Genomic DNA, 24,365 nt, shown 5'->3' with positions numbered 1-24,365 from the left:
GCTACCCAATGGACAAGTCTGGGAAATGACACTTCAAGGCAGTGCAGACTCTTTCCAGAGGATTGTGAAGGGTATGGCTTAGTGGCATGGTGGTGATGGGTTGATGGTTGGACCTCATGATCTCAGTGGTCTTTTCCAATCTTAATGATTCAAAGATTGTATGACTAAGTGTAATTGTACCTGGCTGGACAGCACTCACCAAGCCTCCCTTCCTCCCTTCTCCATGCACCACACATTGATGTTGTATCTGAGATCCCCAAACAAGAGCCAGCTCATTTCGACAAACTCAAAGAAACAAGTCACAACAAGACTTTCATTTTGATATTGTCTACATTTCACTCCTTTGCGCTAATCTGCTAATCCTATAATACTGACTTCCCAAGAGTGGAGATTATGCTAATCAGGCTTTACACATGATCCTATATTTACTTTTCACTGACAAGAGGAACATGTCACCAGCGAGTTGCTACTTCATTTTCTCTGGATTACGAGTCAAGCATCAGCGCTGTCCAAATCTACAGCCACTGAAATGCTCCTCTAGCAATGTATTAAGGATCATTTTTTCACTGCAGCTAAAAGGGTATCCACAATAACCTACAAGGACTTTCTAGAAGGCAAAAACCTTTATTTCTCCACTCAGTAATACTTCTGCCATGCTCACACCTGTGTTCAAAGGTCTTCCATTTTTCCAAAATCAAACACAAGACTCAGAGCTGAAAAATGATGTTCATGTCTTCAAGAAGCAACAAAAGAGTAAATTCTAGAAGTACCAAACATATGGACTGGAACAAAATCCCACAAAGCCCACAGAAGTGAAATATCATGAGAATATCAGAAAACAGTAGAAACGGACATCTAAAATGTGAAACCAGAAGAATCTCATTTTATTTTACACTAATTAACAATTTTATGCGACCAGTTGTGCTGTGTTTTTCAGAATATCTTTCATAGTTAATGGGAGGCCTCCACCTTTATTTTAAAACAGGGCTTCTAACTGAGTCACCACATAAAACACATAGAGAAAGATTTAGGTTTGGTGGCTTAAAATCCATACAAGACAGTATGCAAGTTTGCATTACTCCTTGAGTTTCCACACATCAGCACAATCAGGGACACAAATGCTGCATCCTCCCAGCCCAGATGCCATCTCCCTGCCCAGCAGACGTGTTAACAGATCCATGTGGCAGCTGGCTGAGTTTGCACCAACCTGCAGGAAAAGCAGGAACATGCGTGTCCTGGGCCTTAGGGACTGCAATACGAGCTGTAAGTCACCAGGCACTTTGCAAGCAGCATTTCAAGTTCATGTGATCAGATTCCACACCACCCACGGATTCAACAGAAAGAAAAATAAACAAATAAACCCTGTAGATGTAAAAATATATGTATTTTTTAATTGTGTGGGCCTAATCTACTGCAGCTGAGGTATAAACTGTATGAATATTTAACTTCCCAAAGAAGACTAAAAAAAAAATCCAAAGCAATACGATTTAAATTTCTAAAGCAAGGATCTGTGCAAGTGGTTTACCTTGTGTTGTTACTGATTTGCATTCCAGTTGTGCAGAGCAGGCTTTAGAACAGAAGTGCGATAGATCTCTGCATCATACTCACGTGGCCATTCTGGGGCAAGTCCATGTCACCTCCCTCCAGCTATAGAGGGACATATTTCACCCACGGGCGCACTTTTGCAGATTAGCACAATCCAATCCCCCAAAAGGACCCAGAAGTACACAACGAATACAAGATCTCAGAGTGCCCAGGGGAGAAACAGCCAACACAGAAGAGCTATTTCTAGGCTCCACAAAGCCCCAAGCCAGGACGGCTTTTTGCTGTACCTTGTCCCACTGAATTTAGTCTCTTCATCATTAGGAAAACAGCCAGCTCCAAATAACTTTGCACCCCCTGCATAGCAAGCTTCAGTTTCTGTGAATCGGTGGATTCAGAAATAAAGACAAAATTAAAATACTAAGCTGCTTGACAGAAGGAGGAAAACAGTACATGTGGCTTCATAACATATCTCTTCTCAGTTGCCCTGTACAGGGAGCTCTGTATGGTGAGGAACTCCTTCTAAAAATAAAAATTATTTCCAGCTCTTATTCTTTACCCATCCTGTGGCCCCAGCACACACACAGGGATGCTGACATGTTTCTTCTAAAAAAATCTACAAAATAGAAAAGGTTGGTATCTTCTTTTTGTGTATGTCATGGTATATGTGCCACCAAATACTTTTTGTATTTGCCATTGCTAAATTTAGACCCATTGGCCTTATTCAGATTTTTATATAAATTCAGCTGCTTATCCCCCTGCACAGTAGTTACTTTTGGTCCATCTAAGGCTTACAGTATATTTTTTGGCCCCACTTTCTGCTGCCTGCCTGAGTAGAAGCAACTACTCAAGAACAGAGGATCTCAGGAGATCCTGTAATATTTGAGAACAGAATAGCAAGCTCCAGATCTGCTGCTTCTCTGCACCACATTATTGTTTCAGTTTACTCTGAAATGTGCACATCAGGGGAAGGACATTTGGTGACACAAGAGCATGAGTTATTTTCCTGGTTTGCAGGCCTTTGGGTAAGCTAATGATAAATTAAACAGCGCTTCATTAGTGTAAAGGTAAATTTGGCTCCAGTTAGGTCCTTTCTGAAAGCCACTTTTGTAATAACTGCAATGCTGCTGAGTACTGTTATACCTTGATTTAAAGAAAGTTCCTACTTGCCTGTATGTTCTTCCCACAGCTCAGAAGAGGCACTAGACAGAGAAGCAAAGACTCATAGCACCATGGATTTATTTACAACAAACTGCAGACAGGCAAAGCAGCAGGCAACAGACAACGAAAGGCAAGGATAAAGTCCCTTCCACAAAATGGAAGTTATCCTTCCTCAAACAGGCATGCAGATCACTGAGGGAAAACAAATAGGAGAATTTCAGAAATCCAAGTGATTCTTTTTTCCTCTCTACAAAGCTATTTTGATGGCCCAAAGATGAACCAATATGATACCCTTTGGACAGATCTAACACACACGTGGCAGACCTTCTAGCTGCTTCTACATCCTCTTTTTCCCCAAGAACCAAATATAAGTAGTCTCAATGAAAATCCATTCAGTGCTGTTTATGTCTATGTGCACTGAAGTGCACTAAGATATTTTGGCACAAACATATTCTTTGGAATCACACTTCTTTTTCACTGCATCATTAAACATACTCCAGTACTTCAGGGAACTACTACATTACAATACACTCATAACCAATGTAGCTGGGTGCTGGGGGGTCACTGACCAAAGCCCGTTCATTTTATTTACTTGCAGATTTATTGTAAAACCTGGGATGCATTAAACAAATATGTCCATTAGACATGTGCAACATTAGATCTCAACATTCCTTGAGACAGGCCAAGTCAAAACTAAAAACCACATCAAATCTAAGAAACTTGTGATAGATTTGCTTGCGCTACAGTAGCTTAATTAAACGATTGTAAAAATACATTGTTGGGTTTTTGGTTGGTTGGTTGGTTGGATTGGGTTTTTTTGTTTGTCTGACTCTCCCATACATGTTATAGATGCACTTCAGGAAGTAGAGAATTGAGTACACTGCAATGTTTCAAGACATAATGGTGGGGAGAAGAAACATCAGACCCAAGAGATGTCCAAGGGACAAAAATCCACAATCTTGGCTGCTCTATAACCAGCTGCTCCCTGAAAAACAGGTACCTGTACACTGGTGTCTGTCAAAGCTGTCTTCAATCACTTGTCAATAAATCTCTAGTGCACATGGCTGGTAGTGTTGAAATGAATTTACTTCTTATGTTTATTTCTGTCCAATATTATGCAATCTTTTTGCTACTGCAGTAATGAGAGCAGCTCCCTTCCCACTCCCATCTTCAGAGAGCATGAAAGTCACATCACACCGAGGTGCCAGTTCCTTCACCGTTTCCTGCAGGACCCTAGAAAAACTGAAAGAAAAGGGAGAGAAGAATATTCCAGGAGTGCTTTCCTGATCTGAGACCTTTGCATTTATCTACCGGTGAGGAACCAGAACCTCAACCAACACTTTCCACTGGTTCTCCAGAGCATTCCTTTCCATTTGTTTTTCCTCCTATACAAAACAGAGACAAGTTCCTATACTCTATCAGATTTTAATTTCTGTATTTCTACTTTAACAGCAACATATCAGACAGGTCTCTTGCCTTTAGAGATTATAGAGAAAGCACTTCTCATGCAATGGCTTGGGTCATAAGGGACCTTAAAGCCCATCCAGTTCCAACCCCTGTCATGGGCTGGCTGCCCCCCAGCAGCTCAGGCTGCCCAGGGCCCCATCCATGGCACTGTGCACCTCCAGGGATGGGGCACCCACAGTTCTGGGCAACAGTGCCAGTGCTCACCACCCTCTGAGTGAAGCATTTCTTCTTAACGTCTAACCTAAATCTCAGGTCTTTTAGTTAAAGCCATTCTCCTTTGTCCTATTGTCATCTATCTGTGTAAGAGGTTGCTATCCCTTTTTTCTGTTTGTTTGTTTGTTTTCTATACACCCCCTTCAGTACTGAAAGATCTCAATGAGGTCTCCCCAGAGCTGTCTCTTCTCCAGTCTGAACAAGCCTAGCTCCCTTAGCTCCCTCCACATGTAATGAGCTCCTGCCCTCTGGTCATCTTCATGGCTCTACAAAGTCCACATCTTTTTTTATGCTGGTGCTCACGACCTGGATGCAGTACTCCATGTTGCCTCTTCTCACAACTCTAAGGTTAATACATCTATTTCAAAGCCTTGTTCACAAAAGACAGTCCCAGCTCTAAAAATTCAACGCAGCTTTCCTTCTGGAATACCCAGATATTGTAGAAATCCCCTGAAACACTGAAAAATAAATACTAGCAAAGTTTCCTCAGTACCCCACAGAGCAAGAGCCTTCAACTGGTAATTGGACTTTTCTTTCCAGTTTTCAATTCTTTGCCTAGGTGAAGGAAATGACAGGATATAGGAAAGCATGTTAGATCTTTATCCTCTCTCATTTTTTTACTACCTCAGAAGAAGGCTAGTAGAACTCGGTGTGTGTTCACAATGGAAATGAGCAAACAGCAAAGGGATTGACATCAAGGTACTCACTGTGGATGAAGTTTGTACAAAGTCCCATCTACTCCAACGGTAATTTGCAAGTGCTCCACACCTCGGTTTTCTCTCTTCTTCTCAACAATGGCCGCCAGTCCTGCCCCACACAGCTGGGCAGCTCTCCTGGAAACAGCTCCACACACCTCTTTCACAATGATGCTGTCTTCACACGTGCTGTCGAGGCCGAGCTGCTGCAGAATCCGTCGGACTTGGAGGAGGGCGAGCCGGTCGCTGCGTAAAGGAAAACACAGGCAGCATCGCAGTATTATGGAAAGCTCTGGCAGGTATAAAAATTTTAAAGCCCTTTCAGATGAGATTCTGTCATTATTCAAAGGAAATGGGATCACCACTTCCAGTTCTCACATTGTTTTAAAGCAGATTTCAGTCCAGATCCCAAACTTGCTCATGGCCCATTCTTTGTTATGTTCAACTGTATTTCCAGTTATTCACCTAGCTCCCAATGTCATGAGGAAGCTATGTCAGATCAGTCATTTGACTGTGTTGTTCCTTGATCTAATGGCCGAGACAATACTTTCAAAGCTTTTTCAGCAGTCAAAGCGTTTCAAACATCCCTGAGGACTTTTGTAGTCATGCACAGATAAGTAGGTAAGCACATGTTCAGGGAGTATTTATATAACACTGACTTTTGATTCATTATTTTTAAGTGTTGAAGATCTACAAAGAAAGATTCCAAATGCAATAGTGTTCAATGGCTAAATACTTGAAGACAACATAGCTGTGTGGAAATTAAATGATGATTCATTATTTGGGTTAAGGCTGAGGGTCTGGGGGCAAAGGAGAGAACCATAATTGATTTCTTGAAGAAAAGGGCTCCGTAGTTTCACAGAAGATTATTTTTCTACAGGCCCTAGAAGACCTTGAGAAATCATAGCAAGTAAATTAATTAACTTTACCTCTCAATCTGAGATAGGAATTTTGTTTCAAATATGCCTCTTTTCCTGAGTGATTCTGAAATCTGTCCTCTGAACAGCAGTCCTTGTTTGGTCAAGTCGATCAAAATTTGCCTCACTATTTCACCTAGATACATTCCACTGGTCATTTTTTCGTATCTGTTAAAACATCAAAGAAAAAAGTGCTTTTAAAGAGGTTGCAGGTTATTTAAGAGGAATGGAATCTGATCAGCATGATAAACTCAAGAAAGCAGTAAATCCTTCAAAGCAATAGCCGTTTTTCAACCACCAAATGAATCAGTATTGAAGTTTCCTTTCAAACTATTTTCATTATTCTCATTTCATAAAGCGGTCAGTATCTCAAAAACTCACTCAATCTGGTTCTTAGCATCAGAATCATCACATTTACCTCTGTTTCCCTGCATTTAGCGAGCCTTCATCTACTTCTTTATCATATTTTGTTCTGATGTTGTCAATACAACCATTATCACCAAATCCTCCCCATTCTGTATTAATGCACATTTTTCCTTCATTCCCTTCGACTATTTCTATGTTCTTCATGTCCTCCATGTAGCACACATTGCTACCTGTTCCTAGGAGAAAAGAAATGTGAAGAGTTCATTCAGAAGAGTGAAGTAGCACCTTAAATACAAGAAAGGTGATTACAGTGATCATCGTTAAAGCTTTCTTCTCCATTCAAAGATCTGCTCAGATCTTAGACAAGCAGGCATCAGCAGTAATGCTTCCCTAAGAGTGCGTGCTGTACAATATTACAACAGAAATGTTAACGAGTGAAGTGGGTCCAGCACAGAATATTCCCAGTGCAGAGGAACACGGATTCCCTGTTATAGGTCAAAAATGGCTTTGGTAGCCATTGGCAAGCACTGATCAGTCATTGCTGCCAGTTTGGTTGTAATACACCACAAACCACTTGCTAAAACAAAGAGCCATGCTATATTTACTGTTCTCATACTCTTTCACCATGCACCCACTTATTGGGCTTCCTCAGATCCTGAACCTGTTGAACTGCTGATTTTATCTGCTGTCAGTGCTGTCTGCTCTGTTGAATACCATACAGAACTGCCAAGAATCCCAAGTGAATAGTAACACCATATATCAAACTCAAATAAAGGACACTGTTTTACAAATTATGAACAAGTGTGTGAAGCCAAGCAGCTGCTTACAGTGGCGGTTTCAACATCACCGTACCTGCAATAAGGCCAATCTCACAGTTTGGATCCTCATATCCACAAGTCATCATTGTCCCAACAGTGTCATTCACCACCGCTACGATGTCCAAGTCAAACTCCTAGAACACAAGTCACAGTCACCAGTGGAGTTCTGGAGAAAGAGGCATCAGGAATTAAATCATTAAATACCTCCGGAAGGTCAGAAAAGAATAGCTTACATTTCTTCTTCTGATGGCCTCCCTCAGCATATCAACAACATCTTCCCCTTCACAATCAGTTGCCTTGAATCCTTTTGTCCATCCCACAAGTGTTCCCTGAAACAGAAGAGGGAGAAAACCATAAAATGAAGATAGAGAGAAGATCGTAGACCCTTTTTTCTCTGATCCTGAACTATCTTTTTTACATACTGTTATTTCCCTGGCCAGGCTACAGTGAGTGTCCAGTGCAGAGTGCACGTCCACGTATCTTTATCACTCAACTACAGATAGGATTGACTTCAGGTTTACACAGGCGTTTATCAACTCAGTGCCTTCTAACACTCTTTTCTCCTTTGGAAAACATCTCACCTCCTCCTGTGCACAGATTCATTGCATCATTTGTGGGGGAAAGAATACCAAAAAAATTTGTTTGCAATAAATAAACACACAACTAACATTAACGAACGTCAACTGTTAATTTTGGGCTCATTCACTGAATAACAGTTGTTATGACCATCGTTACTCCAGGCAATGTTGCTTGTTTTCTTTTTGGACAGCAACTTGGCTCACCAGAAGCAGTTTTCCAGGTTTTATGAAGTAATGAGCCTTCTATTTGGTGACTGGCTTTGCACTGTCTGTCCAAAAACAGGAAAAACAAACAAACAAGAGACGACTGGAGGAAAAAATTGCTCTTCAAAACTAAGCAAAACATCTCCATTTCAGTTCACCATTACTGCTGTGGAGAAATTGTTTCTTCGTGTTTTGCCAAGATCTAAATCCTGTGCTGCTGGTTTGGAAAGTGTATTGAGTGGTCTTCCAACAAACAGACAACTCCTACTGCTATAAATGACAACTGTGAGCTGACAACTGAGGCAGGCTAGACTAATCTCAAGATTTAGAGACTATTACGAAAACCACCAGGACATGAAAACATTCAATAATATAGTAGTCTCTTATTTCCCAATGTGTGGTAAATGTTTGACTAGAAGTAGGTAGAAAAACCTCTTTTCTTCCCTTTAGAAAATGAACTAGAATAATCAAGAATGAATTCTTTCTGAATTAGATTTTTTAATTGCAATTACTACTCTTACATCTGATCCAGAAAGATAAAGGTACGAGATCTGTCGTAAAGCCATATGTGTCAGATTGATAAATCAAAGACAGAGAGATCCAACCCGTCCAAGCTCTGAACAAACAAATTCACTTCTGCTCACTAAAAACCTTGACAAGTCCTACCCGGAGGAAAACATTCAGAAAAAGAGTCTTTGCTGGCAATTTCCCAGCCAACAAGCCATCCTCCCCCAAAATGACATCAGCTGCCATTTGATTCATTCTTTCTTGCTGTCCTTACCTTGTCGATGCTGGCTTGCCTGCATGGGAATGAGAAGGTGAAACCCAGAGGTAGGCGGGCACCTTTAATCCCCATATACTCCAAGAAGTCTGCTATGCACTGGACTATATGGTCAAAGAGCTGTAAGGGCAGAAAAAGCATGTACATCTCACATTTGCTTCCATGCACTGGGGCTCAGTTGGATCACTTAAGTGTTCTTTAGAAGTTACCTCTTCCCCTGTCCCTTGCATGATCTCCAAAGGAATGGCAAATATTTTATTATACATTCGTACTGATCTCCTTCTTCCACTTCTAATTTTGACGAGCAAAACCCTGAAATTTGTCCCACCAAGATCAAGGGCAAGGTATTTTCCATTCTCTGTTAGAGAAGAAAGATATTTCATTTTGGTGCTTCTTTAAGCATGTTTTCCAGTCAGAATGCCATACTCTCCAGACATTTGCAAGAAACTTCACCCGGGTCAATGACAGCACACTGCTTCCTATGGCATTTATCCCATCTGTGTGGTAGGTCAGGGGCTAATGGACCAGCCAGGTAATACTGCAGGAAACATTGGTTTGCCAACAGAAATTGTGGCATTTGCCAGACAAGCAGCTTTCCTGCACCATCTCCAGGTGACCAGATAATAACTTTACCTGTTCCATCTGGTGTCCCACAGACATACGTGGGCAACATTTTCACTGTAGCCCTGTCTTGTGTCTCTCTCTTTAGCCCATACTCCAGCTCGGTCCTCATTTTGTTCTTTACATCTCTGAGTGTCTCCAGGGATAGCAGGAAAGGTGCAAGAACAGCATCAATTTGCTTTCGCTGAGCAGCCAGCCTGTATGCCACTGCTGTCACCATGGCAGCCCCCTTTGCACTGCCGTTCTGAGAGAGGAGGAACCGAACATCACAATTTGGGACCAGCCTTCTCACCACCTTGTGCAGGCGTTTAGGATATCTGCAGGAATAAAGAACATTTCACACAAGGTTTGCTTTGCATTTGCTTCTAATGCATGTACACATTCAACACTGCAAGCACTGAAGCGCTGCCAGAGGAGCACAGAGTCAGAAACAAGAAGACAGGCTTCTGATTTCTTGCTGTTCTGCAGAAGCTGTGTGCTTACAGGAATGTGAAGATACCTCTAAACTAGTGTGAGTGCTGAGGGGGAAAAGCCAGGCAAGAACGAAGAGCCCACCATCAGAAAGATAATAAGCCTTCAGAGTAGGGGAAATGTAAGCATAGGGGAAAAAAAAGAAGGAAACAATGAACAGCAAGTGTCCTAGATGCTCAGGAATCACTTGGAAAATCAATTGCTCTTACTCAGATGCCAGTCTGCCATGTCACGTTGTTCCCACCCCCAGTTCCACCCCAATCTCTAAAGCTCTTGAAGCAGCTTTGCAATAATGAGGCCAATCTGACCCTCTACATCTCATCCCAACCCCACAGCAAAACAAGCTCTTCTCCAAAAGCTGCACATATATGCAGGTGGAGACACTGCAACATCAATACGCGTCCAGCAATTATCAAACCCTCTTTAGCTGCTTACTGGGGGTGGGTTTTATAGAGCCCTCCATCAATCCCAACAGTGGTTCGCAGCCGTAGCAGTTTTTTATTCTCTCTCAGTCGGGTCAGTATGGCTGCTAGGGCTGCAGCACAGAGATTGGCCGAGCGGAAAGACACGATGGTGCAGACATGCTGAACGGCGATGCAGTCGTCTTCAGAGGGAAACAGGTTCAGCTCTGTGAGGATCTCTTTTGTGTTGCTCAGACCTTCCTTATATCTAACCCAAAACAAAGGAAAGGATCACCTAATGCAAAGATCTAAGGCAGCACTTAAATCAGTATCTGCATGTTGGTTCAAACAAATGAGAGAAGACCAAGGCACAACCTACAGTGCACTGTCATAATTGGTTCTATAGATCAGTAATGCCTTTTCCACACTATTCTCAGAAGTATCTGGGAGAGAGACCAGACTTTTAAGAGGCTATTCCCTGGAGCTCAGTTTTATGCAAGACATACGGAGAGGCTGGCCAGGTATGGAACAGTATAAATATTTAGTTCATAGAAGAAGAGCACAGCAGCCTCACTCAGTACAAGGGAAATTATTCCTGAAGTAGCAGTGTAGATCAAGATTCAGTTTCCCACACAGCCATCCATTAGATGACCTAGAGCATGCCTTGCCCATCCACAGCCCTAATATTTAAACATCTGAAAACTGCTGAAAAATCCCCCCATTCTCTCAGGTCTCCAAATAAGTTATTTAAAGAACCTGTGTTCTGTGATGGTTAACAGTACATTTGCTACTGTGATATTTTGTTAAAACTGAATCCTCTGTCACTTCTACTCACAGAAGAATCCATTTTTCTCCTAGGCAAAAGTAAAATCAAGTTGGACAGTTCACGATCAACTCCCAGCACTCCCTGATTATGAAACATTAATTATCATTGCTCTGCTTGTGAAAATTTAACAGCCCCTCTGTTAAAGGGCATATCTCAGGCCCTTACTTTTCCATTGCAGACACATGTTTCATTTCAATCTTGCCCTTAGTAAGCAGAGCTGCTGACACTTTTCCGTTGAAGAGCAGACCTTCCTTTGTCATTTTAAGAATAATGAGTCTTACAAGTTCTCCCAAATACAGGCTACTGATCATCTTCTCAAACCTGGAATGGGAAGCAAGAAAGATTACAAGGCGTCCACCAGCTCACCAAAGCCACTGCAACTTCAAGAATGTTCTTATGCAGGTTGATCTCATTTAAGCATCCACATAGGGGACCAGAAGATAAGCTATGGATGTGATGCCTTCCTGAGGTCCTGGGACCCAACTCCAGCTCAAGATAAATAATCAAAAAGACTATTCAGGAACCAGAGCGAAAACCTATTTTTAATAACACATAAGTGACTGCAGCAGCAACCCTTTGGCCTGGAGGCAAAGAGGTGTACCCCCTTCCCAGAAACCCACCCTTCCCTGAAGAAAAAGATCTGAATAGGACAGGACCAAGGCCACATTTGTTAGAGTTTGCTCAGCTGGATTCCTGTTCCAAAGGGACTCCTGGGAAATGCCAGCAATGCACTCAGAGACCTCAGATGGCCAAAGCAAATCACCCAGGGAGTCACTTACAATTGTTTTCCAGGATTGAGAGATCCCAGATCGAGCTCCCGATCAAACTCTGTGCGGAGGTCATCCAAAGCACCATCATCTCCAAAAGCACCCCACTCTGTGTTAATGCACATTCTCCCTTCATCACCTTCCACCAAATCGATGTGCCTCATATCCTCCATGTAGCATGCATTGGTGCCAGTCCCTGTTTGTGTTAGAGCCAGTGTGGTTAAATTAGCCATTTTGCCTCAGGCTTACTTTTTGTTTTAAGCCCACATGTTTGCAAATAAATCAATATATTGCCTTTGAAAGAAAATATAAACACATAACCCAGTGGTAAGGATGTTAATATCAAGCCACCTGTACTTGTTAAGTATTCATTTATCAATGAGTGAAAGTATGAGAAATTCATCTAACGTTTGACTTGTTTAAAATCATTTTTGACCCTTTCTCAAATGTACTTCCACGTGTCTTTAAAAAGTCACCATTGTGTGTGAAGTGGAAGGGTTTTGGAAAGCCTAGCTGATCCTAATTACTAGACGTGAGATGAATTCAGCTTTCTCTGGACAGACAGTAATTTTCTATGCAGTCAGCAGAAAAGTTTAGTATGCTGGTCACAACTGAACCCAGACAAAATGGGGACTGTGGTATTTGATGGCAATGTGATCAGCATAAAAACAGCTGCTTTATAGAGGGCAGTCGTGCTTGAAAATCAGCCACTGTTTTTTTCCACTTCCTTCCTGCTCCTTCCGGTACTGGGACACTCCCTCCTACTCAAGATTCATTAGGATTAATCAAACAAGGAAAACAACGATGCATAGTGAGCAGAAAAAGTTACCAATTATGAGTCCAATTTCACAGCGTGGGTCATCGTAACCACAGGTCATCATGGTTCCTACAGTGTCATTGACCATTGCCAAAACATCGACATCTATGTCCTACCAGCAGGAAGATGAGCAATTAACAGAAAAAAACTTACAAAGCCTTTGTACTTGATTAGTTTAGGAAAACTCTTCCATTTAAAGATACATTATTTCCCTTACAACATTATCCCTACAACACTGTAAAGCAGAAGATATCTCAGGATTCTCAAGTGATGGGCCAGACACGGTCTTCGGTTGCATGACTTATTTTTACGTGATTCATCCTTTTTTACCAGAAGAGCAACATCTTTGGTTTGAGCCCTGTGATACACTAGCACTGGTGTGGCTGTTCTTATGCTCTGCATTGTAGTAGCTCAATCAGGCTCAGATAACATCCCACTCATGAACAGAACCTGGCAAAGTGACAGATTGACAAACTGACACCAGGCAAAACTGGCAGTAAAAGAAGACATAAACGTAACTATTCAATGCAAAGCTGTGTAGCAATGTCACACACATGCAAAAAGCTTTTCTGATAGAGCTATGCAGTTCCCTTTTCACACCGAGGTAACTTGATTAAGCATGGTCAAAGTTATTAATTATTTCTCTAACATGGGTGCCAATATAAGCAGGGGGCTAGACTTCACCCGAGAAGTCTCAGATCTTTTATTCTTACTAACTACAACGAGTCTGATGCAGAGAAAGAAGTGAACCAAAATTAAGGCTGTATTTTTGCCAAGTGACAAAAACAGAAGACTTTCCTCTTTACTACAGAGATGCCAAGATAAGATTTTTCTTAGATTATGATACCAGTAGTATGGAGTATGAAAAACAAGACTTCCCAAAATATTAAACAGCATGCTATTTAAAGGAATACACTAGTTTAAAGGCAGATTTAATCAAGTTTTACTGCTGTCTTCAAAAATTACCATCAATCACTCCATCCCTCTGAGGTCCACAGCCAAATCTACTCAATGTACAGCCATGCTGGATTCTTGTTACTGGCTGCCCTTGGAGAATGTCCAGCAATTCTTTGAACAACCCACACACCAAGAGAAGATTAGCCAGTCAGATTCAGATACAGAACTTGCCTTATGTTTCTGGAGGGCCTTGCGCAGAGAGCTCGCTACATCTGTGCCCTGCACTCCTCGGGCCTTGAAGTGTTTCGTCCAGGAAAGAAGGACTCCCTGCAAAGTTAAACCTCAGTGACCCAAAAGTTCTAGCCTTGGCTGCAAACCTGTGAGAAGACTACTATCTCTCTACACACATAAATATTTAGGCAAAAATAAGTCATAGCAAAAGATCTCACCCTGCATGTCAGCAACTAAATGGGCATAGAAATAAAGTCCCAGTCCTCTAAATGCACCTTCCCGTTCTTTGTTTAAAGCATGCATGGCTTTATCGGTGTTTGTAACACACTAACAGGATAAAGCACAAAGCATTTGCAGGACTGGAACCCAAAGCACAGAAAGAGAAGAAAAATTATAATAAGAGGCTACAAAATATTTGTAACCAGTTCTTCCTTTCAAGCAGCTCTGCTACAAGTCTTTCCTTATTACTATCAATTGTAAAAGGTACTGAATGAGAAGGGATCAAAAAGGAAGGATGAACCCAAAAATACGTGATTTAAGGGCCAGCAGACTTCACACAAGCACATTGGTACTATGGAATAAGATATTAATTAAGCTAAATAATAAAGATTTTGTTGCTCTGAGATAAGGGACCTTGAATGGTAGTTGACTAATGAAATGGCTCATCCATGCCTTCTTCAGAGTGCTATGGATAGGCAATACCTCAAAAAGGCTATGAGGTAACACTTCCATTCAATAGCTTCTGCAACAAGCTAGGCTTGCCAATATCTTTTTTGCACCTTACCTCTTCCAGTTTGGTCTGTTTGCATGGAAAAGAGAACGTAAAGCCAAGAGGTAACTTCTTATGCTTCAGGTTTCTGGACTCCATGAAGTCTGACAGACAGTCAGCAACATAACTGAAGAGCTGGGGGAGAAAGGAAAGAAGAGAGTCGGGCTTTGACTAGCAGACACTTCCCAGAGCATGGCACCACCACCAAAGACCTTGCACGGCCTACCTCTGCTCCACTGCCCTGTATGACTTCCTTTGGTGTAGGGTAAAACTTGCTCTCCAGTTGGCTGCTCTGTTTCCCATCATTAAACACCTTCACTTCGAGGGCACGAAACTGGGAGCCACCCAGGTCAACAGCGAGGAAATCACCCTTCTCTGCAACACAAGTGGGCAGCCATCAGTGGTGATGGCTGGCAAGCATGGCCCAGTGCAGCAAGCATCCCCCAGGAGGCAGCTCAGAGCTCCTGCCTCACCATGACCACAGGATCTCACCCCTTTGGGTCTGGGACCACCACCAGGAAAGCTGCAATCCCGCAATGCCCTAATTTATATGTTCTAGCAGCCTGGTTTTGCCCACTCCGCTCTTTTCACAGCAGGAGAAGGATTTTCAAGCTGGAGAAGGATGAACTTTGCAGAAAGAAAGGCCCAAGGACAGTTCGTACTCACTGCTACAATAAAGCACTTATCTATCCATTCCACGTGAAAGGGCCCTTCCTCAAAGGAAAATGCACTGGCATGTCATAGCCCTGCCTGATCTTTGTCCCATGATCCAAGCACCTGACTAAATCTTATCAAACATGACCCTGAAAGGGAAGGAAGCAGGAAATTACACCTGTAATATCACAGCTACATATGATAGAGGTGACGAGACAAACTGGGTTACTCAGTAAACCATGACATTAGTCAGATCATTAATCCCTAAATCATTAATGATGCTCTACGCAGGTCATTCCAGGAAGTAATACTGTGGGTAGTGAAAAATCTGAAAGTTCACTGCTATTGCAAATGGCATAATCCAGCCAAGTTGGAGGTGTTTGAACCTGCTGTAAGTTTTGTTTGGAAACATAATAACCAATAAGGAAATCAGCAAAGAAACAAAAATAGAAAAATCAATGTCATGCCTAAAATGGGTGTATCAAGAACACATAGCCCAACATGACACCAAAGTATGTCCTTGGTACAGAGAAAAGGCTACACAGGCCAAGAGACCACTGTCCAACGTTGGCCTTGAGGAATGCAAAGTTTTGCAACAGTGCTGACATGACATGTTATTTCCCAAGTCTCCTGACTTTAAGTGCTCCCTGCAACTTCCGGATAGGATCAGTGTCATATGAGACCATAGGACCTGATGGCCACAGAGGTAACAAGGACTAAGCTAAAATTTAGTTTTCTTTGGTGAAGGCTGCTCTCAGATGAAGGGCACTCAACTCCAGCCAGGCACTTTCTGAGGAATTATGTCTAATTTCAAAGGACCACCATTTGTTCCTTTATGCCATAAAAGCTATTATTTCTCATTTAACTGTGAGCAGATTAACTTCAGAAGGAATAAATTCCTTTGGAAATGATGTACAGAGCAGCATTTCTTACATTTCTCTGCATCAACAGGTGGTATGCACTGCATCCTCACCTAGGCCTTATAAGAATTCAAAGACTCGGTTATACGGAAAAAAATCCAACCAAATTATGTTGCTTAGGATAGAAAATCACCTGTCAGTCTGTACTGCTGGCACCAGCTGAGCCAGGAGCCTCAGAGCTACCTTGGGTGTGCATGTTTCCAAGCAGAACTGGCTTTTAGATCCTATACCTGGGCAGTGACAAGAAGCAGCAATGCTCACTTCCCCACACCTGCAGCACGCTGCACTACAGGCTCTGGGCTGTAGAGGCTGCCCTTGCCATGTCCAGACACAGCTGCTGCCACGAGGCCTGCAATAGGTACAGCCTCATTTGCAGACCAAAGAGGGCTGCTTCCTAAGATCTATAACTACGCCTTTCTCTCCAAAAAGCAGCACTTGGCCTAAATACATCTGGTGTGGGGAAAAAACCCTGCCAACACCCACAAGTCTCCTCAGCAGACATCTGCTTGCTGAGCATGAGGTAAGGCAGTAAACTAGGTCACCGGCTGCCCTGTGCTCTTGCTGCGCTGTCCTTGAGTACGAGCAACAACCCATCTTGTTCCCTAAACCAGCACTGCTGTGGGAGCAGGGGGAACTTACCCGAGCCATCAGGAAGCGAGCGCACCAATGAAGGCAGCATTTTGACTGTCGCTGTGGGGTTGGTGTCTCTGCCCAGGCCCTTCACCATCTCGGCCCGGAAGCGAGCCATCACGTCCAGCAAGACATCGTCGGAGAGACGCATGTGGTACAGGTACCTGTCAACCTGGAAGCAGGGAAGGTGTTACTTGGAAGGCACGCAAACTGCTCAGTGTTCAGCAGTGTTCTGCTGCTTTCATGAGCCTTACTGACAGAAAGTAAGCCATCTTTTCTGATGGACCAATAACGTCTGCCCCACATACGCCCACAAGTCTCCCTACATCCCGACAGGCTGTTCTTACCCCAACTTTTCCTCCTGTTCACATAATGAACTAGAACTGCAAAGCTGGTGAGGATCTGACCCATCTGAGTCAGGTCCAGAAAATGCCGTCAGTGCCCAAGCGTGTCAGCTACAGTCTGAAAACATCTATTCAGCTACTGCTTCACTCCACAGACAATTAACTTTGCTGGCATGCCAGGCTGGAGCTCAAAGCCTGTTTCTCACCCCAGCTCTGCCCTCTGTTCTCTGTGATGTTAGGATTACATCCAGAAAACAATTCTGGGTGCAATAAATATACTTACTTAAGAGTGCGTTATTCACAACATACAATCAAAATAAAGGCCAGTTGAATTAGAGGGAAATAGAGGATCTGAGAAGTGGCACTGTTTAAACAAAGAAGGCAGATTGTGGATAAACTGGCCGATTCTGTAACTGACTGGCCACCCATGTTAATGAGGCACAAACCAATTACCTGGTTACATATTCACAGACCTGTTTTAAATGGTTGGTCAGCAGTGACCCATTTGAGAGTGTCAGCCCCCTGGAAATAATGCAGGCCTTACCCAACAGCAAGAGAAAGACAAACTACAAGATGCCATTGTCAAGCAGCAATTGCCTTAAGACAGAGCCATGCCTTGAAAAGACCATTATTTAGATATTTCTCTGTAGTCCCAGTTTGGACAACCACTGGATTACTTCTAGGGCTTTCCTGAGGCCCCACCACTGTGTAGGATTCACCATCCCAGCTCAGACACTAGCACTCCTTTCTTGGGCATACCGAAAGAAGGAAACAGAATGACTCGAGGCACGCAGCAGCCATGCACTCTCACACAGGCCCATATAACCTTCTGAGATAATTCCTTGAGGAAATAAAACTAAAGAGCAATAAAAATGCCCATGTTTGTATTTGCAGACACCACATACAAGTTCTCTGCACCCCATGGAAATTGTGTTCTCTGCCCTGTTTACCTACAGCCATAGAAGGAGACAATCCTCTCCAAGGAGCCAGATAAGGCGCAGCCTGCCTGTCTCTAGCATGATTTACAAGCAGAACAAGGGCACACTACCATATCAGTGGCTTACAAATGCAGGAATGGCCGGGTCATGCAACACCAAAATTTGCTGCGCCACCTCCCTTCCAGCACAAGTACAGTCCTTGTTTTTAAATGTCTTACCTCAACATAGAATCAGCAATGTTTTCATGGAAGAAAGGCTCTTGCTCTTGACACCAGAAGGCAAACAAGCCAGGGTCGGGTAGGGAGGGAGGCACTCCTCTCTAATTAGAGAGAAATCAGCTCTGCTCCATACTGCCTACACTGGGCTTCCTTCCTAAGAAACCTCTGCACAGGAATACATTTTCTTGCCTTCAGGCAAGACTAGTTTGCACCTAGCAAAAAGATCTTATTTTTGTAAGAGCTTCACAGAATGTTTCTGCCCCCCTCTCCACTGTTCCCACTTCAGGAAAATCCTCCCTCAGCCACACACTGGTGTTTCTTATAAGAGCCCATTCTACCCAAGCAGTGCTCCACAAGGCCTCTCCGTTTCTTTGTAAAAACATAGAGAAAAAATGTGCTATCCAGATGAGAGACCTTATATCTGGTTTTCAGGGGCACAAGGGCCCCCTTCTGATCACATGGGGACAAAAGGGCTGTGGCCATCAGAGACATCTGACCTTCATGTGTAAGCATGGGCACAGTGAAGACACCCCAGTGCTGCTCACCCTGCCATGGAGGCAGTATTAGCTCCTGCCATGCACCTGCAGAGTGCCCCATCTCCAGCTGGCTGTAAAACTGAAGGACAGGGCTGGGTGGTGACAGCCACAAAGCACTCTGTGTAGATGCCAGGAAAACAGAACACCCCTGAGGACATGTCTAGAAACCAGAGTGCCTCTAACTCAAACTTACAGGTCCCACGTGGTCTTATGATGGAGAGACAACAACCCACTGCAGCCCAGCCATGAAAGCAAATGGGAAAAGCAACCACCAGACAGCTCACTTTCAGTACTGACAGATTCTGACCTGGTTCACTTTTAGTTTTACCACTTCTAATTCCACCACCACTAGTTGGAACTGTGTGTTGAGTCACAGAAGACCTGTTCCAAAGCCCCCAGGAGATCTTCCTATCCTTACTACCATGTGAGTGAATCAGGTGCCTACTCAGATTTAAAAATCCCATCCTCCACACTACTCACAAAGCAACTTAACAAAAGGTCCCTCTGGACTACACCACACCATGCCAGGTCAACTTTAAATACCATTTCTCCTTACTGAAGATCATTTGTTCCATTGCAATTTATAATTGTGCAGGGAAAATCTCTAACCAGACCTATTTTCACAGTCATCAGATGTATCCAAATGCTTCTCATGCCATTTGCCTCCATAGCGGCAGTAGAAAAAGCCATAACTTAGCCTGCATTACACATTGCAGACCCTGCAGAGCATAACAGTTCTGAAAACAGGTTACTGCTCTAACTTACCTTTTTTATTTGATCCTCTTTTAGCTTTGCAAAATGGAAAGCCAGCAAGTGGATGGCGAACATTTTCTCAAGGCAAATGGATGTGTCAGTAGTGACAGCTGCTGTTGAGTAATTCCAAAACGATGCGTCTTTATTCACTAAGCTGGACCTAGAGAAACTTCAGCTGAGGCATTTCCCCCGAGGCGAGACAGTGGAGTTCCTGGGAAATTGAGTCCAGAAATAAATCCATCCAGCGTGATCGGTTCAATGATTAAACTCCTGTCTCTTTGTATCTCCCCCAACATCACCCCAAAGTCCCTCCCTCTCAGCTACGCGCTCCATTGTGCCCAAGCAGGCACCTGGAGATCTGCCAAGCTGAAGGGGAGAAAAATCAATTTTGTTACAGCCACACTTGGGAATGGTAACCATTTTGCCATGTAGTTGCTACGCACCCAGCCTGCCCTGCTTACATCGCTTCCTTCCCCTGGGCTGACAGCGGCACAGCGCAAAGTGCTGCAGGGAATCTGGAAAGCTGAGAGAGGATGTTAGGTTTCTTGCCTCTGCTCGGCACTCCCACTCGCACTCTTCTGCATGAGTTAACTCCTCTCTAGTCCCGCACAGTGCACCCTTATCTCCAGCCCTTCTCGATTAAGCTCCAGCCACGGTAAGGAGGGAAGGCACGCAGCCCCCCCACCCCCAGCTGAAATACCTCTTTCGCAATTCCCAGCCCAGAAAGGTTTTGCACGGATTACCCTCCCTTCAGCCCTCCTCTGGAGGCAAAGTTTCAGGCCAGTGCAGATCCTCAATGTTGCAAAACTTGGGGAGAGAACAGACTTACCTGGCAGCCAACAGAGTAGATATCAGGCTGTGGCACTCAGTGCAACAAGCACCTTTAACTGGCAGCTCCCAGTGCTTGTGGCAAAACTGCTTCCTTGCGCTATCAGAGTTGAATCTGACACAGCCTTTAACCATTACTCTTCAGGTTTACCCTTAATACACAAGTGCTTCCAGGGTTTTAACACTAAACTGGATAACATGCACTAATGAAAGATCCAAAGAGAACTGAGATATTGACCCAGGGAAAGGGGAAAGAAAAGCATTGGCACGGAGCAATGGAAGGCTCACTCTAAACTACTCCTACAGTCTGTGTGCTTTCCCCAGCAGGAGCACTTACTTCACTGGCAGATAATCTAAAACAACCCAGCCAAAATTCTGCAGAAAAATATCATAATCCAAAATTCTGTTGATAAATCAGAATGACAGTCTTGGGAAGGGATAAGTGGAAGCTGGAAAGGTGGGACGTGCTGAGCAACAGGAGAGATCACAGAAAAGTACTGCTTCACCTGCTGCAGGGAACCTGCTTTAGCAGGGGTTGGACTCAGTGATCTCCCCTCTGATCTCTACAGTTCTGTGATTCTGTACTAGATGAAGTCAAAAATGGTTACACAGATCCACAGCAGGGCAGAAGTGGCCAGTTAGCGAAAAAAGATCTTAGGCCATGCTGTGTCATAGCCTTAGAAGGACCCAACAGTCCCATGCTACTGTAAATATATATGCGTATGTATGCATATGTATGCATATGATTTAACTGAGCCATATGAACACAGGAGTAAATCCACAGACACGCAATACTTCAGCTCTACCCAGCACTGGTCTCAGGAAGAGGACTCTACCCAGTTCTGGCAGCTTCAAGAACACACAGATCAGGAGATAAGCTCTGCTGAACATCAGAGCAGCCAAGGTTACAGTTGTTCAGTCTCTGATCACAAGGAAAGACTTAAAGAGCTGAGGGAAGGTAGAGAACAGCCCCACAGAGACAAATTACACAAAAGCTCTGCTAGGAAAGGTTGAGGCCTTTTTATTCCTTTTGCCTGACTTGCATCAGGGATTAGTCCCAGACACCAGGAGATCCCAACAGCTCTGTTTATTTTCCACTATTCTAAAACAAGAAAAGCAAGAGTAAAGCAAAGGGGTGAACAGTTCATAAATAGTGCTTGGTCTAAAATGAGGCTTTTGATCTTCAAGAGAAAGGGAAAAAAGGAAGGAGAAAAAAGCCACACTACCAGCCAGAAAGCACGGTTCACTTCTCCTGTGTTCATGTTCCAATAACTGGCGGCTCGTTAAGTCAGACACTGACTCCCAGAGGGACTGTCGCTCTCCTCATTGTTTACCCACACCACCCAAGCCACAGCCCCTCTGGCCAGCAAAACTGAAAACATCACCTTTCAAGCTCCATCCCACTATGATCCACAGCTCATTGTGACTGTAATACAGTAGATTTATTTCTCATTCTCTCTTTTCTTTTTTTCTCTAACAGATGCCACTGAAAAAAGGTCTTAAAGAGCTAAATGTTACAGAGCTGGCAGCAAGCACTGTCAAATACGTGATGTGTCAGATCCACTGCATGAATCAATTGCTCATCTGTGGTGCATCCTAGCTTCAAGGAAGCTGTTGTGCACAGAAAGACAAGATACTGCTTCATCACCATGTAGGCAGCAGTTCCGTGTTCTAAGGACTGAATTCCCAACTAATGGGAATTTTGTACATATTCTGGCCATGGGAAATGGGAAACGATCCTGAACAGATCGGCTCCCCTTGCCTGCCTCACAGAGGCTCGGGGCTTCCTCCTTCCCCTCTCTTTGCAGGGGCTGCAGAATTAACGCAGAACACCTGAGGCAACCAACCAGAAAATGCACCCCAAGGACAGACAATATTTAGAAGAAATGGAGCCAGCACAGACAGAAAAAAGTTCATTGGCTTAAGAGAAAGGCAGCTTTGTTTTTGCCTTTACCAAAGAGCACTGTTAGCATCATTTCCCATTAAAAGTGCAACAGCTAAACACATACACACACACAAAAATTAATTGTGAAACTAATAAATTTCCAAACATCTGAAAGTAGAATGACTGAAATTAATCTGGAAATCCGAGCCCTTGAAACAAAGTACTGCAAATCTGATTCCCAAGTCAAATGAACAGCATTGCTGCTGCTGTTTAGAAAAAACACTTTCCAGCACAGCCCTCCCAAGAAGAGCCACTCCATCTCCCCCAGGGGCTTGCTTGAACATGGAATGCTCACAATGCACAGCATGCACACCTCTGCACCACACCAGTCCGGATTTATCACGTGGGATCCATTTGGCTGCCATACTAAGGGCAGCCAATGACAGTCACATCATTAGCTCAGAAGAAAAGAAAACTTTCGTAAAAAGTCAGCCTGGAAACGCCTGAATACACTTCAGAGCTCTTGTAACAGTTACTATGGAGTCACTATGGATACAAGCCACCAGTTAAGCCAAGCACTAATCTCACCAAAATACAAAAAAGAATGCTTATAGGCATTTTGCTTCCGTATTGCAAGACTGGCATACACCCCCAGACCCAGCCACTCTTTCCTTGCTCAAAATACATGCTAGGAAGCAGCTACACATACAGTTAAAGGGTACATTCATCAAAACAGTCTAGAAGCAGCCCACGGGCTACATGAGTCTCCTGCAACCCACATCCATAGGGACAGGGGAAAGAGGACGGGAGTCATCCTTGCACAAGTGTTGCATGCTGCGCAAGCTGTGCTGCATTTAGGCAGAGGCTGTCATGAATCTGGGAAGCAAAGCAGAATTACTCATCCCCAAGCCAGAAAATTCACAACATGTTCATGGCCTCGGCCATACATACATAGCTGCTTATTTTTGCCTTGGAGGAGGAAAGAAAGATGGGGCTTTGCAGAAGAAAAGGAACATTTCCCCCTACGATGGTTTGGCACTGAAATCAGTATGAAATCACATGAACTAGCAACATTTATGCACTGCTTGCATTTTAGTAAATAATGCAAAAAGCGTGTGTAATGCATTGAAAACATCTGTGAAAAACTGTTAGCACACACACAGCTGCTGCAACACAGTTGTCTCCATGCAGCCACAGCAACAACTGAAACGAAACCCCCTTCTGTGAACACACACTGCAGCCTCAGCATCCAACTCTTTCCACTCCCCATTACCTCAACTGAGAGCTCAAGGGCTTGCTTCCACTACAAACATATGCCAGGGCAACAGAGCACAGGCACGTGTGTGAAAGAAGCAGAGCCTGGTGTTGCACTACCTTAAACACTATTAAGTGACACTGTGTCAGCAGAAAAGAAAAACAAACAGCTTCCTGAGAACTTGGTTCCAGCAAACTACACTTTCCACCCAGCAGTAAGCATCCAGGTTTCCCACTAGCCATAATAAAATGGGTATCTGGGAATGGTACCGGCACGAGTACTAAACCTTACCTGTTACTAAAGCTCAATAAACAGTCTATAGTTTTAAGTGACATATTTCACACATCTCCCCTCCAAATCCACCTGTCACAAATAAGCTAGAATGCGAAGAAAAAAAAAAAATATATATATATATATATCATTTATGAAGTGCAATATAACAAAATTGCTTGTATAAAACTGAATTAGCAGAAACAGACATGAACTTCTCAGAAATCAATTACACCTATGCCTCTAACATCTTCACCTTTCCCCCAAAAAATAATCACATAATTTTTCCCCCCCAAAAATTTGCCTTTTAGATTTTTTTTTAGCAAAAAAATAAAACTCAAAGAGCAAGGACAGGTTTAATTACCCTTCACACAACAGAATTTACCTAAAAAAAATCCTGTGACCAGGATTTAACCCCCAAGTATTAACACAAATGCTTTCTGCCTCCTCCCACATTTTCACAAGACACAAAGGTTAGAAGTACATGACTCATATCACCATTCTGACAAATTTCCTGCCAGGTTGCTCATTATCTGCTTGTTATCTGCTATACTCTGCCCTTTGAGAAGGTATGGAATGAGTAGCTAATTCA

The 24,365-nt window shown here is 43.3% G+C and overlaps 1 protein-coding gene across 5 annotated transcripts; it reads right to left on the bottom strand.

Moving 5' to 3' along the window:
• Positions 1 to 861: 861 nt before the first annotated feature.
• LOC100541867 (hexokinase HKDC1) lies at positions 862 to 20,432 on the bottom strand. Of its 5 annotated transcripts, none has more exons than XM_031554375.1 (19): positions 20,365 to 20,432; positions 19,548 to 19,746; positions 16,756 to 16,918; positions 14,769 to 14,917; positions 14,558 to 14,677; positions 13,774 to 13,869; positions 12,658 to 12,757; positions 11,841 to 12,024; positions 11,227 to 11,382; positions 10,270 to 10,503; positions 9,376 to 9,680; positions 8,952 to 9,100; positions 8,743 to 8,862; positions 7,413 to 7,508; positions 7,214 to 7,313; positions 6,414 to 6,597; positions 6,008 to 6,163; positions 5,091 to 5,324; positions 862 to 3,945 (listed from the first exon to the last, which is right to left on the bottom strand). In XM_031554375.1, the coding sequence occupies exons 2-19, from the start codon at positions 19,608 to 19,610 to the stop codon at positions 3,801 to 3,803; spliced, it is 2,754 nt and encodes a 917-aa protein (XP_031410235.1). In that variant the 5' UTR covers positions 19,611 to 19,746; positions 20,365 to 20,432; the 3' UTR covers positions 862 to 3,800. The 5 variants fall into 5 exon arrangements, with proteins under 5 accessions (XP_031410235.1, XP_031410236.1, XP_003207935.1 ...); XM_031554376.1 differs by lacking the exon at positions 20,365 to 20,432 and adding an exon at positions 19,979 to 20,116; XM_003207887.4 differs by lacking the exon at positions 20,365 to 20,432 and adding an exon at positions 19,997 to 20,116.
• Between the last annotated feature and the right edge of the window lie 3,933 nt (positions 20,433 to 24,365).

The sequence above is a fragment of the Meleagris gallopavo genome, chromosome 8 (assembly GCF_000146605.3).
Source record: "Meleagris gallopavo isolate NT-WF06-2002-E0010 breed Aviagen turkey brand Nicholas breeding stock chromosome 8, Turkey_5.1, whole genome shotgun sequence".
Lineage (NCBI taxonomy): Eukaryota > Metazoa > Chordata > Aves > Galliformes > Phasianidae > Meleagris > Meleagris gallopavo.
Note: the sequence above shows the minus strand (reverse complement) of the source record. Positions and strands in the feature narration are given on the sequence as shown.